We start from the raw sequence: 20,932 nt of genomic DNA on the forward strand, positions 1-20,932 counted from the left end.
GGTTCAGAGTTGCAGAATATGGATCAGACTCTATCCAGTCCTATTCCTAAGATGGAGTAGTAGCAATGGGATAAGTCCATTTAGACTTCTAACAGTATGAGGAATGCAATCAGAGCAAACAAAATTCATAGGATGTGCAATGGTGTCTTAAACTGTCCTATCAAGTGAAGGAGTGAATTAATAAGTACTAAGTCAAATAAAAGTAAACCTAATGGTTCAAATAGGCATAATGAGGATGGTGGAAAATGGCACATAAGCTTTGGTCCTGAGTAGAGATGATGAGATAGCAATTACATTTTTAGTATGATCAATAGGGTCATTTCATAAGAAAACATGAATAAAAATAAGTGGTAGAATGACAGTAAGAGATAAAGCGGGAAGAGTATGTATGAGTGACAGCCACAAGTCACTGAGAAGCATAAGGATGAGGGTTATTATAGTAAGCATGATTGGCATCCATTTTGGAAGAGTCTATCAGTGAGACGTATCTTCTTGAATATAGTAAAATATAGGGATACAAAAGAGTTAAGGTAGGCATAAAAATGTAGAAATGGAGTACAACTGGAGATAGAAAATCTTAAGATGATATGTCAGGAAAATTGGTGGTACAATAGAAGGATTATTGTAGTTGATATCTTATAGAGAGATGATGAAATTTCAGGGAGAAGACCAAGAGACATGAATAGTGTGCTGATGTTAGTAGGAGGAGAGTTCTCCTTCTCTTTAAGTTTAAATTGTACCTTTGGCTCTGAAAGTCTACATAACTAAGGGAAATAATGTTGAGATGACCTAGTATTTAAAAACCTGATAGGCACCAGTCTGTACACATTCTTCTTAAAAGAAAATGATGGTAAGTGTGTACCTGATGTTATGTATTAAAGGATGATCAGATTAGTAACAGAAGTTAAAACAAGTTAGTTACTAGGGCTTGCAACCCTTTTGGATTGTAAGTTGGAGGAAGTGCTAATTGTGGATAGGTATTAATGGGTGAAATTATTGCTAATGGGTAAATTTGAGGCTGCAGTTTGGAAAGTCGTGGGTAATATATGTGGTCATATTATGGAGAATGAACATGAAAAGTATCTTGTCTGGAATTAAGGCACAATACACATTTCTCACAGCCATTTTAGTTTCCATGCTTATGAAGTACATACCTGATCCTTCCCATGTGTTACAACCTGATACAATGGAGTTGATGGAAAACCTAACCTTCGAGGAGCAGCCAGTAGCCATAGTGGACTTTTAGATGAGGTAGCTAAGGTCAAAACAGATCCTCATGATTAAGGTTTTGCAGATGAGCCAATTGGTAGAAGAATATATCTGAGAGTCAGAACAGGACATGCATAACAAGTATCCGTACTTGTCCACTGTGTAATCTTGCAATTCTTTATTCTACCTTGTGTAACATTCGATGATGAATTTTCTGTAAGGGGGGGAAAATGTAACACCTCTAATTTTTAAATCATTATTTTATATATAAATATAAATATTTTAGTTTAGTCCCTGGTGTAGTGGGCTTTGCATAGGTACTTTCATTTCATGGCAGTTCGATCGTCGCCTGGATCTGCAATTTTAAGCTGAGCAGATAAACTGCCGGAATCACTTCGAAACTGGGTCAAAGTTATAGGCTATCCCACCATTTTCAAACGTCCCAGACGCGTTCCAAGCCTCAGAATTGGCACAGGTAAATCCGAACTATGAGTTTTTTTAATTTTATAGTGTTAGGTTTAGAATAAAATTCTATAAAATATTCATGGATGATCAGAAAATTATGATTCCTCTTGCAATAGTCTTATAATATTATTAGGGACTGCGAGGTAAGTTTATAAAATTTTTAAAGTTAGTTTGGATAGTTCTTGAAAAATATTAGTTTTAAGCCTTATAATTAAATTGTCTGATATTGTTATTATTGTCTGGTTTGGAGGGCTCAGGAGGAGCCATATGATATTGATGAGATATGGATTGAGTTTAAAAGTGTTATTTGAACCATTTTTCAGGTTGGGTAAGTCTTAGGTATAAAAAAAATTCTGTCAGATTTCCTGCATGAATTAGATTATATGTTGTCTCTTTAGAGTTTTATTTTGAATTAGTACTAATAAATTTATAATATAATTATTTAGGTGATCAAGGTCAGCTATTTTTCTCTACCCAACAACCACAATAGTTCTTGGTGTACTGTGAGTAGATATTTGTTTTATTTACAATTTTAATATTATTATATTTGTGGCATGCTCATGCATAACTTATACTTATATTTATTTAATTAAATATTAGGCATACCCTGTTTTGCATTTAATCATAATGATATTACTTTGATTATTGTATTTTAATAATTTGGAGATGTGTGTGTGAGTGGGTGTGTATGTGGTGTATATGGATATGGGTAGAACGGGTAGACGCGGCTGGAGCTTGACTCGCTGGGACCCGATCCTTATTATGGATGAGTCAGGGTAGGCACAACTTTGAGTTGATCTCGCTAGCCCTCGCATATGGATTATTAAGCGAAAATCCAGCTCGAGTTGATCTCGCTAGCAGGTCTTGGATTAAGAGAGCTAGGTAGAGGGATCAGCTCCCCATATATGTATGCGTGAGTATGAACTTGACATGGGTGTGTGAGTACTCTAGATTATCCTTGATGTGACTTAATATGATTTGTTTGATTTTTATAAAAATAATGCATTTCATTACTAAGGATACATTAGAATTAGGTAGTTATGGAAATTATATACAAAATAAATATTTTACTCTATGAGTCAAACGCTCACTCCTGTTCATCCTATTTTTAAGGCTACAGGAGTTCTTTTTTAGAGTAACCTGTCTTCTTCCTCGCAGGTTTAACATCAGTTATTTAATTGTTTTATTATTTTCTAAATTTAAAAACTAGAACACCGCATGAGTTAGCAGTTGTATGGACCCTATTAAGAATTGTGTTAATTTAAATTCTTGAAGTTAATAAATGAAAATTTATACGATATTTAAACAATTTATAAATGATGGTATCAAGGTTGAGGCGGGCTCCCCTGACTTCAGTTTTTTATAGTCACCGGGTTGGGTTGACTTAAATAAAAATTATTTTATTTTATTTTATTTACATGTTGGGCCTCAGTTTTTAGGCCTTAGTTATGGATTTGAGAACAGTAATGCTTACTACAGGCCTCGGAGGCTTTATGCCGGCCCAGGTCCTAGTACCGATCTAACCCATGGGATTGGGTCGTGACACAAGTAGACTTCTTTTTACATGAGAAGTGTGATTATAGTAGATTCCTATAATTGGAGTGAGATTTGGAATCTAAATAAATAGGATACTTATACCCAATGGATAATATTTGTATTTTAGAATGCTACTGTATGAATAGTCCACAATTATAAAATTATATATTACAATGTTATAAGTCCATGTTTGGTAGGACGTAATCAAAATTACAATATAATCGCGATTATATTTTATATTTGATTACGTTATTTTAGTAATACAAAAAAAAAATTGATGTAATAGAATGATAATTACATAACGTAACGTAATTAATTATACTTAAAGTAATGTAATGGTCATTACATATAAAAATGAATATAATCTTGATTACTTATTTTGATTTTTTAATTTACTGTCAATACTATCACCATCATTACTGTTCGGCCACTACTTCCACAATTACCACCATCACTACCATCATCATCATTATCACCATTACCATCACCATCACTATCCTGTTACTGTCATCACTAGCACCATCAATTGACCATAATACCACTGCCATTTTCTTACATTGCTGCCACCACCACCACCATCTAACTATTGCTATCATCACCACTTAGCCACCACTACCACTTAACTATCAATAACTGCAATTATTACTACTTATTATTAACATTATAAATAAATTAAGTATTAAAATAAAAAATATCATTGCATTTCACTATTTATATTTTTATTTTATAATTAAACAGAGAAATATAATTATAATTACATTATATTATAATTTTAATTATATTATATAATTGATTATATTACATTATATTATGCTTTATCATATATTATTTAAATGCATTTAAATATAAAACTATATTTAAAATATATAATATATTTTAAAAATCATAAAAAAATATATGTATAAATCGATTTATTTTTTTTTAATTTAGTATGAGTTTAATATTATTCTAATATAATTTTGATTTGACCCTTAATAAAGAATTATAAAATTAAATCAAAATAATAAAATAAATTTAATTTGTTATAATTTTTTTATATTACATTTAAAACTCCAATAACTTAGGAAATAAATTTGAGTATATTAAGCATACCTTATTCCTTCAAGTCACCAGGCCTGTCGAGCCTTACTTTCCAAAGAAGGTTCTGACTTCACACAAGGTTACATTGTCCTACCTATATGACATAGCCTTGCAATTGTCTTTCCTTTATTTCTTGTAGTTTCTATAAAAAGCCCTAGCACAGACCCTTGCCCATGGCCATCGTTGCCCTATCATCTCAAAGCCCCCTTTCTGCCTTATCCACCACCACAAATTTCCACTGACGCACTCATTCATTCATTCACATCGTCCACTCCCATCAAATCTTCTGGCTGCCTTCAGCCCATCCAATTTTATGGCGTGATTTTGGTAACAATAATCACATGTATTACTCTGATAAAAAAAACAAAAAAAAATCATATGTATTACAATATTCATCTATAGACAAAAATGAATTAACGCTCAATTTCACTATAATACTTATTGAGCTATTTAATTTAGTTTATTTTTATTTTTTATTTAAATTAATTTAAAAGTTTTAATTTAAGGTTAATGGTGAAATCAAAAATTGATATTAGGGGCGAAAATTTTATAATTTCTTTTTCTTTTAATAAATGAGTGATATTTTTAATTGGAGTTGAAAAACTAACTTTTAAATTTTATAAGAAACTCTTTATAAAATACATATCAATAAATTTATTTCATGATATTAACTTTTAATTTTATTATTTTAAAATTTTTTTAATTACATATAATTATAAAAGTAATAACTTAAAATTTCAAAAAAAATTATAACTATACAATTTATACATGAATATGATTTTTAAAATAAAAATACAAATAGTTAAAAATTAATAAAAATTTTCACCAAATTTTTCATCCATATATAATAAATATTAAACTTTAATAAAAATCTTAAACTTTTAAGTGAATGATCTTCAACTTTTAAATTTTTAAGAATATATATATATATATATATATATATATATATATATATATATATATATATATATATAATTATGATTTATTATTTTATAAGCTAAAATTTATTTAATTAAGAGTTTGAATAATGAAACGAGACAAGCTATTATTATGATAACAATTATACTTAAACGTTAAAAAAAACTTAGGTTGGATTAGTTGTGCAGCATCAGTTTAGTTAGAGGGGCAACATAAATCCACACAAGAACAATTATCTTAAGCTTCTTAAATTTTTTTTTTTTGGCTAGGGGCAGTGGTCACCGCTACGCCCCCTAGTTTCGTTGTTGCTTGAGCCTACTTTAGCTCTAAATTAGTAATTGAGTTTCTTGATTTTTAAGCTAATCAATAAATTTAGCTTAAAAATTAAGAAATTAATTTATTTTATTTTATTTTAAATTAAAAAATTTAGTTTAAAAACTTTAATTTTTAATTTAAATTGAAATTAAAGGGTCCATTTATTTCATAGAAAATACTTTTATGAAATATATTTTTCAAATTTTTTAATATTTGAGATATTTAAAAAAATGAATCAATAAAAAAAACTTTTATAATAAAAAAAAACTAAATCATATTTGAGAAAAATTACTTCTTTTTTCATAAAAGATGTCTTTTTTATATTCTAGATTTTGATATTTTTATTAAAATATAAAAATACTTATTTATTTATAATATAAACATATATCATTAGTTAAACATTTCAATCAAATAATAATAATAAATATTTTCATAGTAAATAATTTTTAAAAAAATATTTTTCATAAAAATATTTTTTTACAAGAAGTTATTTTTTATGAAATAAATAAAATTTAAATTAAAATTTTTAATTTAATTTAAATGAAAAAGTTAAAAATGGATTAAGTTAAATTCAACATTTAGCCTATGCACAAATTATGTACTGGTCTGGCTTGGCAATTGATTAAAGGATTAACATAAATTACAAATCTAATTAATTTGACCATTTAAGATATTATTTTCTAATTATAATAAATCCGCAGGAGACAGATAGTGTCTTCTTTTTTGGGAAATGTACAATTTTAAAAATTATGAAGAAATATCCAATGGTTGAAATTAAGGCTTCTAGACAAGTTGAAGCATCTGGAAGATTATGATAATAATTTTATTTATTTATTTATTCATAAATTATCCTTCTCCCCACTATGATATTAGCATCCAATTCCATTGATGCAAGATGACGATATTTCATGGCCTAAGCACTTACGTATAAAATTGTAAAATACAAAGAGTGCAAAGTAATTTTCCCTACTTTTAAAATCAAACTAATCAAATTATCAATTAATGGGAATCAATTATTAAAATAATAATAATAATTCGACACTTTGTAAACCATGTCTTACAAGCCACTCAAAATTTTATTAGTGGTTAGTGGAAAAACCATTCTTAATTTTGAGTGGCAAGAACACCAAGAAATGCTCATAACTCATCCAACCCATCAAAGGCTAACAGCGCCACCATGTAAGGATACAAATGCTAGCCTGTAAGATGGTAAGATACTGTGTCTTGAATTTACATTAACCGAGTTTAGACAAAAACCTTCAAGAAAATCAATTGGTTAATGTGCCTTTCAGGAAAGATTTTTTCCTTTCCTAACAACAAAATCTAAATAACGTAGGCAGGCCCATCAATGAAAAACACAGAACAACTAATCCTTCCCTTCTTCCTTTAATCACATTCTCTAGTGCTGTCCACCATTAAGGAATATGTGCTAGCAACTCCTGATTGAGTTTTATGAGACTTTCCGTACAATAGTCGGAATTTCTCCGATTTGGGTCAAGAATCTGGTTCTTTTTAACATGGAAAGATGTTGAGAACGTAACCCTCTCACATCAATGTCTTGTACTGCAGGCCACCACAAGTTCCCCATATTAATATTAATAAAATGTAAACTTCTCTCCCTTTATTTCTCCTTCGTTTATCTCTTTCTCGCTAAAAAAGATATGACTTTTTTTATTAACGGGTATAATTTGAGAGACAAGATAGCCATGTAAAAAGAATTTAATGCAATAAATTCAGTGGCATAGAACAAGAAACCAATCCGGCAAAAAATCTTATAGTACAATCAATAATATTTGATGCAAGAAGTTAGCAAAGCCACTTTAACACAAAGAGAAGGGCATGGCCAAGATAATCTGTTAAGACAGCAAAGCAAGTGCAATGAAGGGATTACACTGAATATGACATGATATTGCTCATTACTATATTTTTAACAATGCCAAGAGGTTTCTATTTTATTTTATTATTATAGATATAGATATAGATGGAGTTTTAAATCTTTTGCTGCTTATGTTATGAGATAAACACTCCATGTACAACAATTCCGTGCAATTTCCAAACTTGATGCATAAAAAAATTAAAGGGATAATATTAAGTACAACTCCTTAGCATTTTTTGCATAAAAGCACTAGTTCTCCATTGATATGCCCAATAGACCGGATGAAAACTGATGGGGTACTTAATCGGATATAGTCATCTCTCTTCTTACCATAAAAGTGAATAATCTTAGAATAAGTAGATGAAGATATTCAAATTCGAGACCTCCTCACTCTCTATACTTTAAAAATGTAGAAAGACCAAACAAACTACCCTTAATTGGCCCTTAGTTCTCCTTTTATTACTATTGAGAATTTGGAAACATTATAGTAATTATTATTTTAAAAATATGTACTGCTATTTAATCTAAAAAGGATAAAGTTCAATTAAATTTGAAATTAAGAAACTACAATGCGATTAAATGTAAAGGAAAGGAATAATATGCATTAAAAGTTTGATGCTACTATAACTACAGATGGACATGTATAAAAATTAAAGTTTTTATTTTGACGAATATTAATGGTAATGGTATTAAAGATATCAATCATATCTAAAAAACTATAGTTCATCAGAAGGAATATATTTTATTTTGGCAAATCTCACAGGATGTTTTAATAACAATATGAACAAAATACACAAACCGTCTTAATCAAAATCATTTGATGTAAGCTAATTAAAAGTGATGTTAAAAGTAGTAGATGTTATATACTTTGGTTTAATTCCACTGACCTTCCCTTTTAAGGGCATCTCTATAAAATTCTTGGTTCTTTATTCATGTTCATATGCTGCATTTGGCTAAAAAGTTTTTTGTCATTGTCTTCAGCATCTCATTGGAGGAGAATGTGATACCTTGCGTCTTCATTGGAACTGATTTCTAGTCTGGAACTTCAGTGTTCGTCACCACAAAGCTAGGAAATGCTTGATTTAGTTCCCTGGAAAATGGAAACCATAAGTGAAATTAAGAGATAAATCAAAAAGGGTAACAATGAGCAGTATAACCAGAAAAAGAACCCAACCCAGAATTTCAAAGTTTCTGTCACTACACAGTAATTTTACCCAAAGATGCATGCACAAGAAAAAGGGGGATGTTCTCCCCAAATGAGAGAAATCTTCATTGTTTTGAAGGAATTAATTCAACTAATGATGTTTTTGGTCTCAAAATTACAAAGCCAGAACCCACTTGAGATATGGAAGAGTCATGTTCTTTATGAGAGATGGATTCTTCACTATGAATTCCTTCCATTCTTCTTGATCAATTTTTCCATCTCCTTTTGAATCTGCTTCAACCATTGTCTGCAAAGATACAATAACAAACATTCATGTCTAGAAGGTCAAGTGAAATTTGAATAATTCTGCATTGTAGAAATCATTGACACACCTTATCTACAATGGATTGAACATCATCATTGGAAAGTGTCATATCTGATTCACTCAAAATAGCCAATACCATCTCCTTCAACTTCCAGTATGACAGAAATTCACAAAATGGTTGAAAATTAGATTTGCAAATATTAAATAATCATACAACAGTTATTTCATAATAATGCAAATAAGAAAAAAAAAACATGATTTAGACACTACTCCCACCCAGAAGAGTAGATTATATCACAAGACTAAGAAATTTAAAGAAAAATAATAGCAAATAATCTTTCAAAGTTTTTCAGAAGTTTTGTGATAATGACTGACAGCTAAAATTTGTCTTTTCTTCCCTTCACAACTTATTGATATTGGCATTTAACTGATCTGGCAATCAGGCTAGGGAGTATTGTGGTGTGCCAAGTTGGACATCACTGTTTTACTTCCATCTTTTTCCTCTGGTCTCATTGTTTATTTAATTTATCCATGTATCAATGCTTTCTATGATGACAATGATTTCAGATAAACAATCTGGGAAGTTTCAAGCAAGAATGATCAACTATCCCCATGCATTCACAATAGGATGCTTCAGTTTTGCTATCAAAACTATCACAATATTAAGAGCTCTTTTGTGATACTCTTGAATATACAAGGAAAAAGGGGATTGATTTTTACCTCATTACGCTCAATAAAGCCAGTTTTCCGTAGATCATACAATCTAAATGCAACTGAAAGAAGAATTTTTTTTTGGCAGTTTAGTGGTCATAGATGTGTTGATACAACGCATAAAGTTCCATCTCACTATCAAAAGTAACATACAACAAAGAAGAAATACATGCATGAATACAACATACATATAATTTTGTCAGCTTCAGAAGCATTTGGGTGGAAGATGCTTAATGACCGTACAAATTCTCCAAATTCAATTACCCCATTACTCTTGACATCAAACAGATCAAACATCTGTAATAAGATGGCATGAAATAACACATTATTGGCTTGATGAGATTTGGCATAGCTAAGAAAGTAGGCAAAAGGAAAGAAGATGTCTGACATAAAACCGAAGAAGATCGAATTGGATAACATTTTCTAGCATGTCTTCAGCCAAATGAACTTGCAATGACTAGCATTACTCATCCATTCAACATAAAAATGCTCATAATAATTTTAAGAAGTTCACATTTGGGGTGTCCTGATACATTGAAGTAGCTCTCTGATCATTTAGATATCATATGATCACTTAATGATAATGAAAAATTTGAGGTACTATTGAGTATGTTCGTAAAGGTCAAATAGCTCATATGAATGTAATGTGCATGCAGAAAATTAGTTAAGATTACAAACATGAAGCGAGGTTATTGAGTAATAAATTATTTGAAGAGTGTATACCCTGTCTGCAAAAAGATTCTGCTTACTGCTATTTCTAAAAAGTGCAAGTCGGAATTCTTCCTGTTAATAAAACAAAGAAGTTAGCATTTACTGTAGTCTGCTAAAAAAGCTAAAAAAGGCCTATGCTATTGATCTTCAGCTAGCTTAACCACCTCTCCAGACTCCAGCTCTCATAAGGATAAATAGCACACATGGTGAGCCCAAATGGTGGTACCTTGTGAACTAGACCATCATCAATTATGGCACTACTCAGCTTCTTGAATAGATCATACAAAGCCTCTATTTCATTGACAGAAACTGAAACAATTAAAAGTAACAAAAAAAAAAGTTAAGACTTGCAAATTATAGAGATAATGATGGGTCATAATATACCTACAGCTAGTAAATAATTGCAATAAACTCCTGCAATATAAACATATCTGACTAATTGAGTGAGCTACACAGTGGTTTGACAGAATAGCATACTACTTTCTTCCACGCTAAACAACCATCACTTGTACAGGAAGCAAAGATGCAATGGACTGCCAAGATATAAAGCAAAGAAGAAAAGCCTTGCAACCTGAGATTGATTCCCAGGCCATAGCACAGGAGCAGTAAGAATAAAGCATGATGTGGAAGCATGCCAACATAATGTAAAGAAGTGGAAGGGGATATCTAATTGACCACTAGCACAATTTCATGGCAATTCACAAGTAATTGCAGGAATTATGAATAGATTTATGGCAACATAATTTAAGCGCAAAATATACCACAGCATTCAAAGTGACCACTTTGGTGTGATTCCATTGCCACATACAAACAACTAGCAAGCAAGCAAGCAAACATTGGGCTAGAGAAGCACATGGCAAGACATAAGATAAGACCATTAAAGCTAATAATAGCAAGAATTGTGAAGCATCAACAGCCTTGACATTGCAGCAAATTCATGGTCAGTGAGTATTATTCTTTGTGGTGTATTCATACCATGCCCTAAGCAACAGCTAGCAAGCAAAACGTTTTGACAATGCTGCAGTGCAGTTATGCATTCTGTTTATTGTTTATGGGACCCCACTTATCTAATATCGAGAAGGAAAGTAGTAAGAACAACTCTTAGAATTTCCACTTACACGGTGTCTCAGAAGCAAGCATGATAGGATCCTCATACCCTGGATGTTTTCTTGATCGCTTCAAGCTAAAGCAGCATTTGAAAGCACGCATTTTAACACACAATTATGTGCAAAAGGAAGCACAAGGAGTTCATGCCAACCTGTTTTCAGACGGATATCCTGATGCATCCAAGGCAACAATACATCAATACAAGAGATGCTTTAAAGTTAAATAAGAAAATTTCCTATGCTATTGGCCAGAATGGAGAATAAAATGATAATTGAATATTTTGTGGAAATTGCTTTACTCCTCATTATTTCACAATAGCACATGAATTTATTCCATTTTTGTTTTGTATGGTAAGTGTTTCATCTATGGCAGGTTGTAGACATTTTGCTACCATTAATTGCTCCACTGATGCATAGTTTTCACATTCAAATGCTATGGGACACATTAAAAACTTATTCTCTTTAAGAGGTTCAAGCACATTCTACATTTGGAAATATTGTCTTTGATCTACTTCCAAAAGATGAACAAGAAATTAATAAGACAATGCCAAATGTTGCATGTTCTTCCATACAAGTTGCAACCTCTGATGATTGCTCCTGCAAACATTGTGGCTAAAATTTAATTAAAGATACCACACATTCACCAAGCAACAGCCCCTTATATGCTTAACAGAAATAAAGCAATCAGAAACCTCATGATTTTTACTTTTTCATTAAACAAAAGGGCAGAAGTTCTGGAATGCAACCTCTTCATATATATTCAATGAGCCTAATAACAAGATTCTAGAGTGGTTATATAATCAGTATACTTCTCAAATAAGAATATGCAGCTTTATCAATTTGGCCATTTTTGGGCTCAAAAAAAAAGGCCATTTTTCATTCAAGAGTGAGATTTTGACTTGAGGAAAATAGTTGGCCACTATACTATTGGTCTAAGTTCTTTTCTATTTAGCCATTCAGCCGTCTTACAGCCTTAATGGCTGGCGATTCTAAATGCCATGATGCAGCATTTGACTATCCATGGCATCAATAATCAACTAAAAACAAATCATGATTCTTCAACAGCTAACTGATCAATTATTGGCCAGAAATATTCTGGCAGAGCAACTTTATTAGATCCATTAGTTCAGAACATATATGGGTAAATTTAAAATGAAACCTCTCCACAAAAGCTTAAGTGTACCAATTCTAGGAGGATTGAGGATCTAACCTACCCAATAAATTCAGTGCCAATGTTAAAGCTACATCAAGATCTACCATATCACAACCAAATTAAAATGGGAATTAATTTTGAAGCCCGTAACTTATCAAGCACTGGTTGAAAAAACTCCAAAAATGAGACACTACGTGATGCTATACAATGGAGTGAGGAGAACCCCGAATGATAGTACTGCAACTATAGATGTAGGACCCACAAGCTTTTAAAGATGAAAAACAGAAAGTTGCTTGCTTTATCTTTCAACTGCTCCCTTGTTACAAGACAGTGAAGTACCAGAGATTAATAGTGTTTTCAAAAAAAAACAAATTCAATTAAGATCATTTTGGATGATATGACTTCTCCATTTGATTCATTTCCTTCAATTACATAAGTCTCTCTTCCAAAAAATAAAATAAAATAAAACTAGATGCTGATCAACCCAAACGAAGAGAATAAAGAGTGCAGAAAAGCATTCAAATATTGTACCTCATCCCCCAACCCGCAAGCCTAAAAGAAACATCAGTGGAATATATGAAAAAATGCCTAATGCCCAAGAAAGCAAGATACCAAATTAGATCTTGGGCGGCTAGGAACTACTTGAACTCACCTGGATAGCGTTCTTGAAGCTATGAAGAGTTGGTCATTTTCACTTCCCCAACCATACAACAGAGCTTTTCTATTCTTCTCCTCCTGGTAGCCCTTGGGAAGACAATTAATTTACGGTAAATTATAAATTAATCCTTAAAATTTAGTCAAACCTCATACGAAGTTAAAATCAGACAATTTAATCATTAATATTTTAATAATTCAATATTTTTTTTTCAAAAAATCCCTATCATTATAATAAAATTAATTTACTGCTAATCAGACCGATTTTAAGTTAATTAATATAATTATTAATTTTTAATACCTAGAATCTGAAGTAACTTCGATACAGAGGCCAAACAACCAGTGTGGTCCAGAAAGTTCTCGTACTAGCTGTTTAGCTGAGGCTACTTTTTCTGGAAAGTTGTCTGTATCTGTTGCTGAAGCTGGAGAGACAGCTGTTGTTGTCTCAATGGCTGAAGGAAATGAAAGGACTGAAGAAGCAAGTGAGAACCTTTACCTGGCTCTTGAATTTGACTAGGACTTGAAAATCAACGCAGTGGATGGCCATAGTCTTAGAGCAGAAACACTTTCTACTGAAAAGACTGACTAAACCAATCTTGGAGGGACAGGGACTCGAACTCTTCTTATCACGTGATGCATTCTTCAGCCAACGTTCCACCTCCTTGGTGCTTAGTGAGTTAAAAACAAGTTGTGCTGATGGAGCAATGGATCAAGCAAACAGCTATGGTGGTATTAAAGATTCTTTGACAAAGTTGGTTAATAGCTCCAATGTTGGAAACAAAATGTTTGAAAGTGAAACCAGTATAGGTCTTCATCTTGGTTTATCTGTCAGCTCTTTTTTGTCTGGTAATTATTCTGCAAATGTAATAGTTGTGCATCTTCATTTTTCATTGATAAACAGAACAAAAGTTATTTGTATCTGTTGTTTGTTTGGGAATGCGTCATTGTAATAATATTTAACGTGATGCCAGTTGAGCATATGGATAATAATGGAACTGAATGTCAGGAGACTGTCAATGTACAGCAGCAAAGTCTTTCAGAAGAATCTACGTTAAAAGGTATTAACGAGGCTGTTTTATCATGCTCATATGTAGATAAAATAATCCGGGCCAATCTTGGGGTTTTGGAAATTATATAGATCTCTAATTGCATTTGCTTATGCATTTCATCATGTAGCCTCATTGCTTTGCAGATGAGAAGATTCTACCTGATAAGATTCTGCCTGATGCTACTGTGGAGGGTGTGAAAATGATTGGCTTAAAAAGAAAGCATATGGAGTGCAGGTTATTTGCAGGTTGAGCTTTTCCAGATTTTCTTACATTATTTCAGCAGTTAGAGTGAACAAACATGCTTCTGAGGGTGCTAGCTGCCAGCTGCTTAACTGTTGCAGTTCTTTTGCATTCTACTGTGTGTCAACTCTGTATTGGCTTTATTTCCAACTTAGATCTATGGCATCAACTCTCTTTTGCATTTTGCCTGATAATCCTTTGTTTCTAAAGGGCAGAGAAGATGTAGAAAATCTTTGACTCTTTATTCTTTCTTCTCTTCCAGTGTCTTAAGACCGCTGTTGATAAGGAAGGTGCTGCCAAAAATGAAGCTGCAGCTTTTGAAAAGAAAATTAGAATCAAGGGGAAGTTTCAAATAACTCCTTCTAAGGACCATGCAAATGATTTTGTTCCTGATGATTGCATATGTCCCACCCATACAACAGTTTTCAAAGATGTCAAATTGAAAAAATCTCCAGAGAAGTAGCATGCTACTCCTGATATAATGAGTATAGTTAAAGGGATTAGTTGTAGACCTTCTAAGGGGCTTTCATACCAGAGCCTTGCTGATAAATCTTCAAAAGAAAGAGAAAATGCAGCTCGCCTGAGAGTAAAAAAGATCATGAGGAGAGCGACGGAAGAGGAGTCATCTAATGTAGTTCAAAAACTTAGAACAGAAATAAGAGAAGCTGTGCGTAACAAGTCTTCTGCTGATATTGAGGAAAGCCTTTTTGATCCAAAGCTTATTGCTGCTTTCCGCACTGCCGTAGCAGGACCTACAACTGAAGCTGTTGAGAAATTACCACTTTCTGCTCTGAAAGCAAAGAAGTCTATGCTGCAGAAAGGTAAAATTCGTGAGAATCTGACAAAGAAAATATATGGAAATGCTAATGGAAGACGGAAACGTAAAACAGAAAGTGTCGCAAGGTATTTTGCGGTTGCCTGGACGAACACTCACCGAAGTGGGAAAGATTGAGTAGTCGCCACTTTAATTTTGAGGGAAATTAAATAAAATTATTTGTGAAAATAAATTAAAATGAAACCACTTAAAAAACAGAGATTGTAGGATCGGGGTCCGTAAAGGGGTAGGGAAGGTGTTAGGCACCCCATCTCGTTCCTCAATGAGGGTGAGCAGATTTAACTTTAAACTCTTTATAAATTAAAATCAATAGTTAGGAGGTTCGAACGGAGATGTTAATTTTTTTGGTAAAAGGGAATATTTGATTTTTCACTAATTCGGATTACCCAGATACATAAATAAATGAGATGACCCTTAGTGAGTTGCTGTTGCGTATTAGTTTTGTTTAAGGGTTTATTTTGCATATTTGTTAAAATTCGATTTTAGAATTGGATAAGAATTCTCCTCCGATCCCTTTTAGATTAAAATTTCGATTGGAGATTGAATAAGAACTCTCTTCCGATCTCTTTTAGATATTTATGAGAATTTTTTATTGAGAATCGAATAAGGACTCTCCTCCAATCTCTTTTAGATATTTATTAAAATTTTTTGGATTGAGAATCGGATAAGAACTCTCCTCCGATCTCTTTTAAGTATTTATTAAAATTTTTTTTTATTGAGAATCGGATAAGAACTCTCCTCCGATCTCTTTTAAGTGTTTATTAAAGTTTTTTGGATTGAGAATCGGATAAGAACTCTCCTCCGATCTCTTTTGAATATTTATTAAAATTTTTTTTGGATTGAGAATCGGATAAGAACTCTCCTCCGATCTCTTTTACTTAGGAGTCGGATAAAGACTTTTCCGACCTCTTGAAATCTGATTACATCTACATATCATAAGAGCCTAAGACTAAGGGTTCTGGCATTCAAAGATGCCGGGGACCTGAATAAGGCTTCTTTTAACTCACTGGTACCTCGTGACTAGATAGGGGATACCAGACTGAATTTTACCGACCTCCTATGTGATCGCCTTACCAATACCTTTCGGCAGGCAACATTTACTCCATTTCATTTGCTATTCCGAAACTCAATTTTACTCCGACCTCCCCCACCTTTACCCAGTCATATTCTCGAGCTAGTCTAGTGGTTCGACTTCATAACTCTCTGATTTATTATCCGAACGTTTATTAAAAACTCTTATGTAAGATACTGCTACCAACATTTTATCAAACTACCTATATGTTACCCGTAACCAGAACACCTACATTAGGAAATAATAAAAGACCAAGAACAAATAAATAACATGAACTGATATATCAAAGATAAACTCAAGAAACCACCCACGTGGGACCTTCTAACATAAAACAAACTTTAACGAAAATTACGAGCGTAAAAAGAAAATAAAAGCGAACACTGGATAAGGCAACGGTCCAGACACTCACCTGCAGGAAGTTGAACCTATTGAACTAACTATGGAGTCACGAATGTTGCAGAGTTTCGGGCTAATAGTCTGGAGACTAATGCTTGCCTTGAAATGACGAATGCCTAGTTAGCATGTAATCAAACCGGAATGATAATGAATGAGATTGAGTTTCAGAAAATAAAAGTGGATATAAAGGTGGTGAAAATAGAACTGAAACTTAAGAAAGGGTATCGCAGAGCAATGAACAAACTGAAAATCAAGAGTTCCAGTGTCCAATACTTCTTCAAAGAAAATACTTTAGAAAACTGGTTTCTAAAGTCTTTCTAGCTTAAAAATAGCAGAGTAGCAAAACTAAATCAATTTTCAGAGCCTTTCCACTATAATCACCACCCTTTTCTTCCTCCTCCTATCAACAGTTTTCATGCAGGTATTTATAGGGAAGTGTGCTCCCAATGAAGGGTCAGGATTCCGCTTGAAGGAGATGGAAGGTTTGGATCTTAAAGGACACGATTTGATGGTTGGGAATTAAAGAGAATCAAAACGAACGACCGAGATCCTTTTCTGCATATTTGTCCTTTCTCCTTTCTAATCTGACGGCTCAGAATTTTCTTGTGAAGGGCGATCCGAAGGCTGAGAATAAAGAGCGCCGGTCTTGTCGTCTTGTTCTTTGATCCAAGGGCTCTGGACTTGTCCTTACAAGTAAGATCAACGGTGGAGATTGGGATGTACAGCACTGTCATGACATACTCTAGCACCTGTCAGTAATGTGGGCGATTCTGAGGCGTGCGGTGGAGATTTCGTCTGTAATGTTTTAACTACATCGGCTCTGATTATGACAACAGTTAGCGGAAGTTATCTTATTCTCTTTGTTTTCCGACCTCCCCTCCCTTCCGATCTTCCTAACACGATCCTTTTCCGATCTCTCATGCCGGGCTCCCCTCTTCTGACCTCTCCTACTCCAGTCTTCTCCTTTATCCTGTCCGATTCAGTCAAAGCATTTATTCCTTCGATTTCCGAGGCATCCACTTCGTTTTATGCTCGCAATAAATGCTCAGACTTTCCCTATATATATACCTTCAACGGGAAACCCCTCCACATTTGATTTTCTCCTCTTTCCTTCTCACATTTCCTGTTCTAACCGCTTCGGCAATAATCCCAGCCATGATAGTTGCTTTTGAACTTTTTCCGATTGTCCTCTTTATTCCTCGACTGAAAATTTACGATCCCGGTGATCGGAGAATTATGATAACCTCATTTGATGACAGTGAGAGAACCGGACTAATTTGCCGACCTGGATCGAGGACCTTGATCGTGTCGATCTCGAATCGTTCGACCAATATAATCGGCGAACTGATTTCGGGTGAGAAGACTGCTAATATTCCTCTTAACATCGGTGACTACCCCTTGAAGTTCATTTGGCTCCTCACCACATTGGGCGTCCCGACTACAGCTCGGTTCTGGTCGATGACAGTGGAGATGACTCTCCATCCTCATGAGAGTCATAATCACCCCATCTGAGCTGTACGTCTATCTGCTGTCTATGGCCGGACAAATCTTTTGATTCAGCCACGAGACTAGGCTTTGACATAGGCCTTTATTAGATAGGATGTTCCACCAATCTCTAAAGATCGCCCCTATGATGTAATCAGACTTTTAATGTAATCCTCATTTGGGCGATCTCTAGAGATCGCCCAAATGATGTAATCCGACTTTTAATGTAATCCGATCTCTAGAGATCGCCAAAATGATGTAATCTAACCTTTTGGAAATAAAATTTTATTTTGACAACTATCATTTTATTATTATTGCATTGATTATTTTCCGATTTCTGATGTGTTTATCCGAACCGGTTCCTAACTGAACAGCCCTTAACCGATCCGCACTTCCAAACATCCGCCTTAATTCACCGATCTCTAACTAGCCAATCTCTCCTTATTATTGAATTTCTGGAATATTCGTGAGACGTGTCAGAAAAAGCTGGCGAATTCCGTTAACCGATGCGCCGCTTGGGACACCGTAAGCATTAAATGCTCAGACGGGTATAAATAGGGGATGGGTTAGCCAGTTGCCTTCTTATGTCATTTTCAGCCTCTCGCGAGTGATTCAAAAATCCTCTCGTTTTTTCAAGTTCTTCCGACACCGATCACACTCCGGTAAGGGTTTTGATCTTTCTTTCAGTTTAAATTTTCTCTTTTCTTTGAAAATGAGCGGCGCCGAGGGTCAGAGAGCGGCAAGCCCCCATTCCGTTCAGATCTCGTGGTCGTCAGATGAGGTAGATGTGGTCGGACCGAGCGGGCGACCTGAACCTCCTAGGACCTCTATTCCAGCCAGCAGTCAAGCAGCACCCTCGAGGCAAACACATTTTCAGGGAGAGAAAACATCCCCATGGACGAGCTGCCATCAATTCTTCAAGAAATCGACCTGCAGTCGTTCAGCCAAGAGTATAACATTCAGCCCGATTCATACGAACTCATTAAGTGTCACGGCGATCTTCGAGCCGATCACTTCTTCGAAGAGAATGATATGATCATGGTATACGAAGAGCAATTAAAAGCCGGGCTGCGGTTCCCTCTCGACGACTTCTTCAAGGAAGTTCTAAAATTTCACCAAGTGTGCATAGCCCAAGTTCACCCGAACTCATGGCGGATCCTAGTAGCATTCAGAGGCCTTTGCCGAGCCAAAGGACTCAGTCCTACAGCTAAGGTGTTCGCCGAGCTACATAGGCTAACTCGTCGAAAGGACGACGAGTATTGGTTCTTTCAGGCGAAGCCACATTGTGGGCTTTTTACCGATCTGCCCTCCTCCCTGAAAAATTGGAAGAATCGCTTCTTTATTCTGAGGAGCAAAATTCCGAATGGCTTTGAGGGTTTCCCACGCAGCTGGCTGCATCAGGGCCCCTTAATTCCGAAGCGCATCACCCTGAATAGAGAAGATGGTCTAATGGTGATGGAACTGAAAGATCAGGCGGCCCGTCAGAAGTTCTCTTGTTTAGATGCAGTGACGGCCGAACTGCATCATTGGACAATGGAGTTAATTACTGGCGAAGAACGCGGGCTTCAGCTCTCTGACCTCGGCCTCGGTACTTTCTATATCTCTGATCTTTGGGGCTTAGCGATCTCATTGACCTTTTCTTTGTGCAGGTATGGCGAGCGGAGAGGCTTCCAAGGAGAGCCGGAAGCGGAAAAGAGAGGTCTCCTGGAAAGTGCGAGAGATGAAGCGGGCCGAGGCCCTTCAGACGCCCAGGCATGATCCCGGGGAAATGCAAGGAGGCTCGTCTCAACCCTCGGGACCGCCGATCCCTGACATAGAAGTGGTCCGGTCCCCTCCTCGTCAAGAAGAGCCGCCACCACCTCCTCCGGTTGCTTCAAGGGCGGAAGGGGGTCCTTCCCAACCACCTGTGTGGACCCTTTCCCGCGTCGCTCAAATCCTGATCCACTCGCTAGAGAAGAACCGCACGGTTCAAGAGAATTCGGGCTTTGCTAAGGTCTTGGGGTCCTCTATCTGCCTTCGGGAGGATCGGGATAGGCTAACCCCGAACAACCTCGATGATATCCTGACCCAAACTATGAGCCTGAGCGTGGAGAGTTTGGTGAACCAACACATTGTTCGGGAGAAGGCTCACCGCTTGAGGCAGGAGGTCGAGAAGGTGGGTCAGGAAGCTGCTTCCCTCCGATCTCAACTTTCGTTCGCCCAAAACTACATATCTGAAATTGAGGGGCGGATGAAATTCTATGAGGATAAGCTGGCCGAGCAGGCTCATGTTCTTGAAGAGGTTCGGGCGCTCCGAGCTGCTAAAGTCGCTCGCCTCACTGAGGAGCTCAAAGCAAAGGCAGAAGAGGCAGTGACAAGGGAGGCTGGTGCTTATGTGAACGCTCATGGGGATCTCTTGGCCGAGCTCAGGAAGCGTTATCCCGAGGAGGACTTCTCCTGGATGGTGGATCTGGCTCCCTAGGACGAAGAGGATAGCGAGGAGGAGGCCGAAGGTGATAGAGGGGGTGAACAAAATGTAGAACAGGCTGGAGGTGAATGATTTGTATATGTTTCGATTTGAAATGAAATGAAATTCCCTTTTTGTTCAATGAATGGATGGGATCGGAAAGTATCTGAATTGCATAAGCACTTGATTGTCTGAACATATTACAA

At 35.1% G+C, this 20,932-nt stretch overlaps 2 protein-coding genes across 5 annotated transcripts; one reads left to right on the top strand and one right to left on the bottom strand.

Annotated features, from left to right (window-relative positions):
- Window positions 1–8,121: 8,121 nt before the first annotated feature.
- LOC110668914 (calcineurin B-like protein 4) lies at window positions 8,122–13,547 on the bottom strand. Of its 4 annotated transcripts, XM_021830313.2 has the most exons (11): window positions 13,505–13,545; window positions 13,202–13,293; window positions 11,549–11,567; window positions 11,409–11,473; window positions 10,517–10,599; window positions 10,303–10,362; window positions 9,768–9,876; window positions 9,589–9,641; window positions 8,936–9,016; window positions 8,738–8,850; window positions 8,122–8,489 (listed from the first exon to the last, which is right to left on the bottom strand). In XM_021830313.2, the coding sequence occupies exons 4-11, from the start codon at window positions 11,428–11,430 to the stop codon at window positions 8,432–8,434; spliced, it is 579 nt and encodes a 192-aa protein (XP_021686005.1). In that variant the 5' UTR covers window positions 11,431–11,473; window positions 11,549–11,567; window positions 13,202–13,293; window positions 13,505–13,545; the 3' UTR covers window positions 8,122–8,431. The 4 variants fall into 4 exon arrangements, with proteins under 4 accessions (XP_021686005.1, XP_021686004.1, XP_058009718.1 ...); XM_021830312.2 differs by having other exon boundaries at window positions 11,409–11,567; window positions 13,505–13,547; XM_058153735.1 differs by lacking the exon at window positions 13,505–13,545 and having other exon boundaries at window positions 13,202–13,379.
- On the top strand, window positions 13,519–15,369 carry LOC110668912 (uncharacterized). Its single transcript, XM_058153737.1, has 4 exons — window positions 13,519–14,049; window positions 14,175–14,261; window positions 14,396–14,497; window positions 14,755–15,369. Exons 1-4 carry the CDS (start codon window positions 13,743–13,745, stop codon window positions 14,760–14,762), a joined length of 504 nt encoding a protein of 167 aa, XP_058009720.1. The 5' UTR covers window positions 13,519–13,742; the 3' UTR covers window positions 14,763–15,369.
- The last annotated feature ends 5,563 nt before the right edge of the window (window positions 15,370–20,932 follow it).

Source organism: Hevea brasiliensis, chromosome 9 (genome assembly GCF_030052815.1).
Source record: "Hevea brasiliensis isolate MT/VB/25A 57/8 chromosome 9, ASM3005281v1, whole genome shotgun sequence".
NCBI classification, from domain to species: Eukaryota; Viridiplantae; Streptophyta; class Magnoliopsida; order Malpighiales; family Euphorbiaceae; genus Hevea; species Hevea brasiliensis.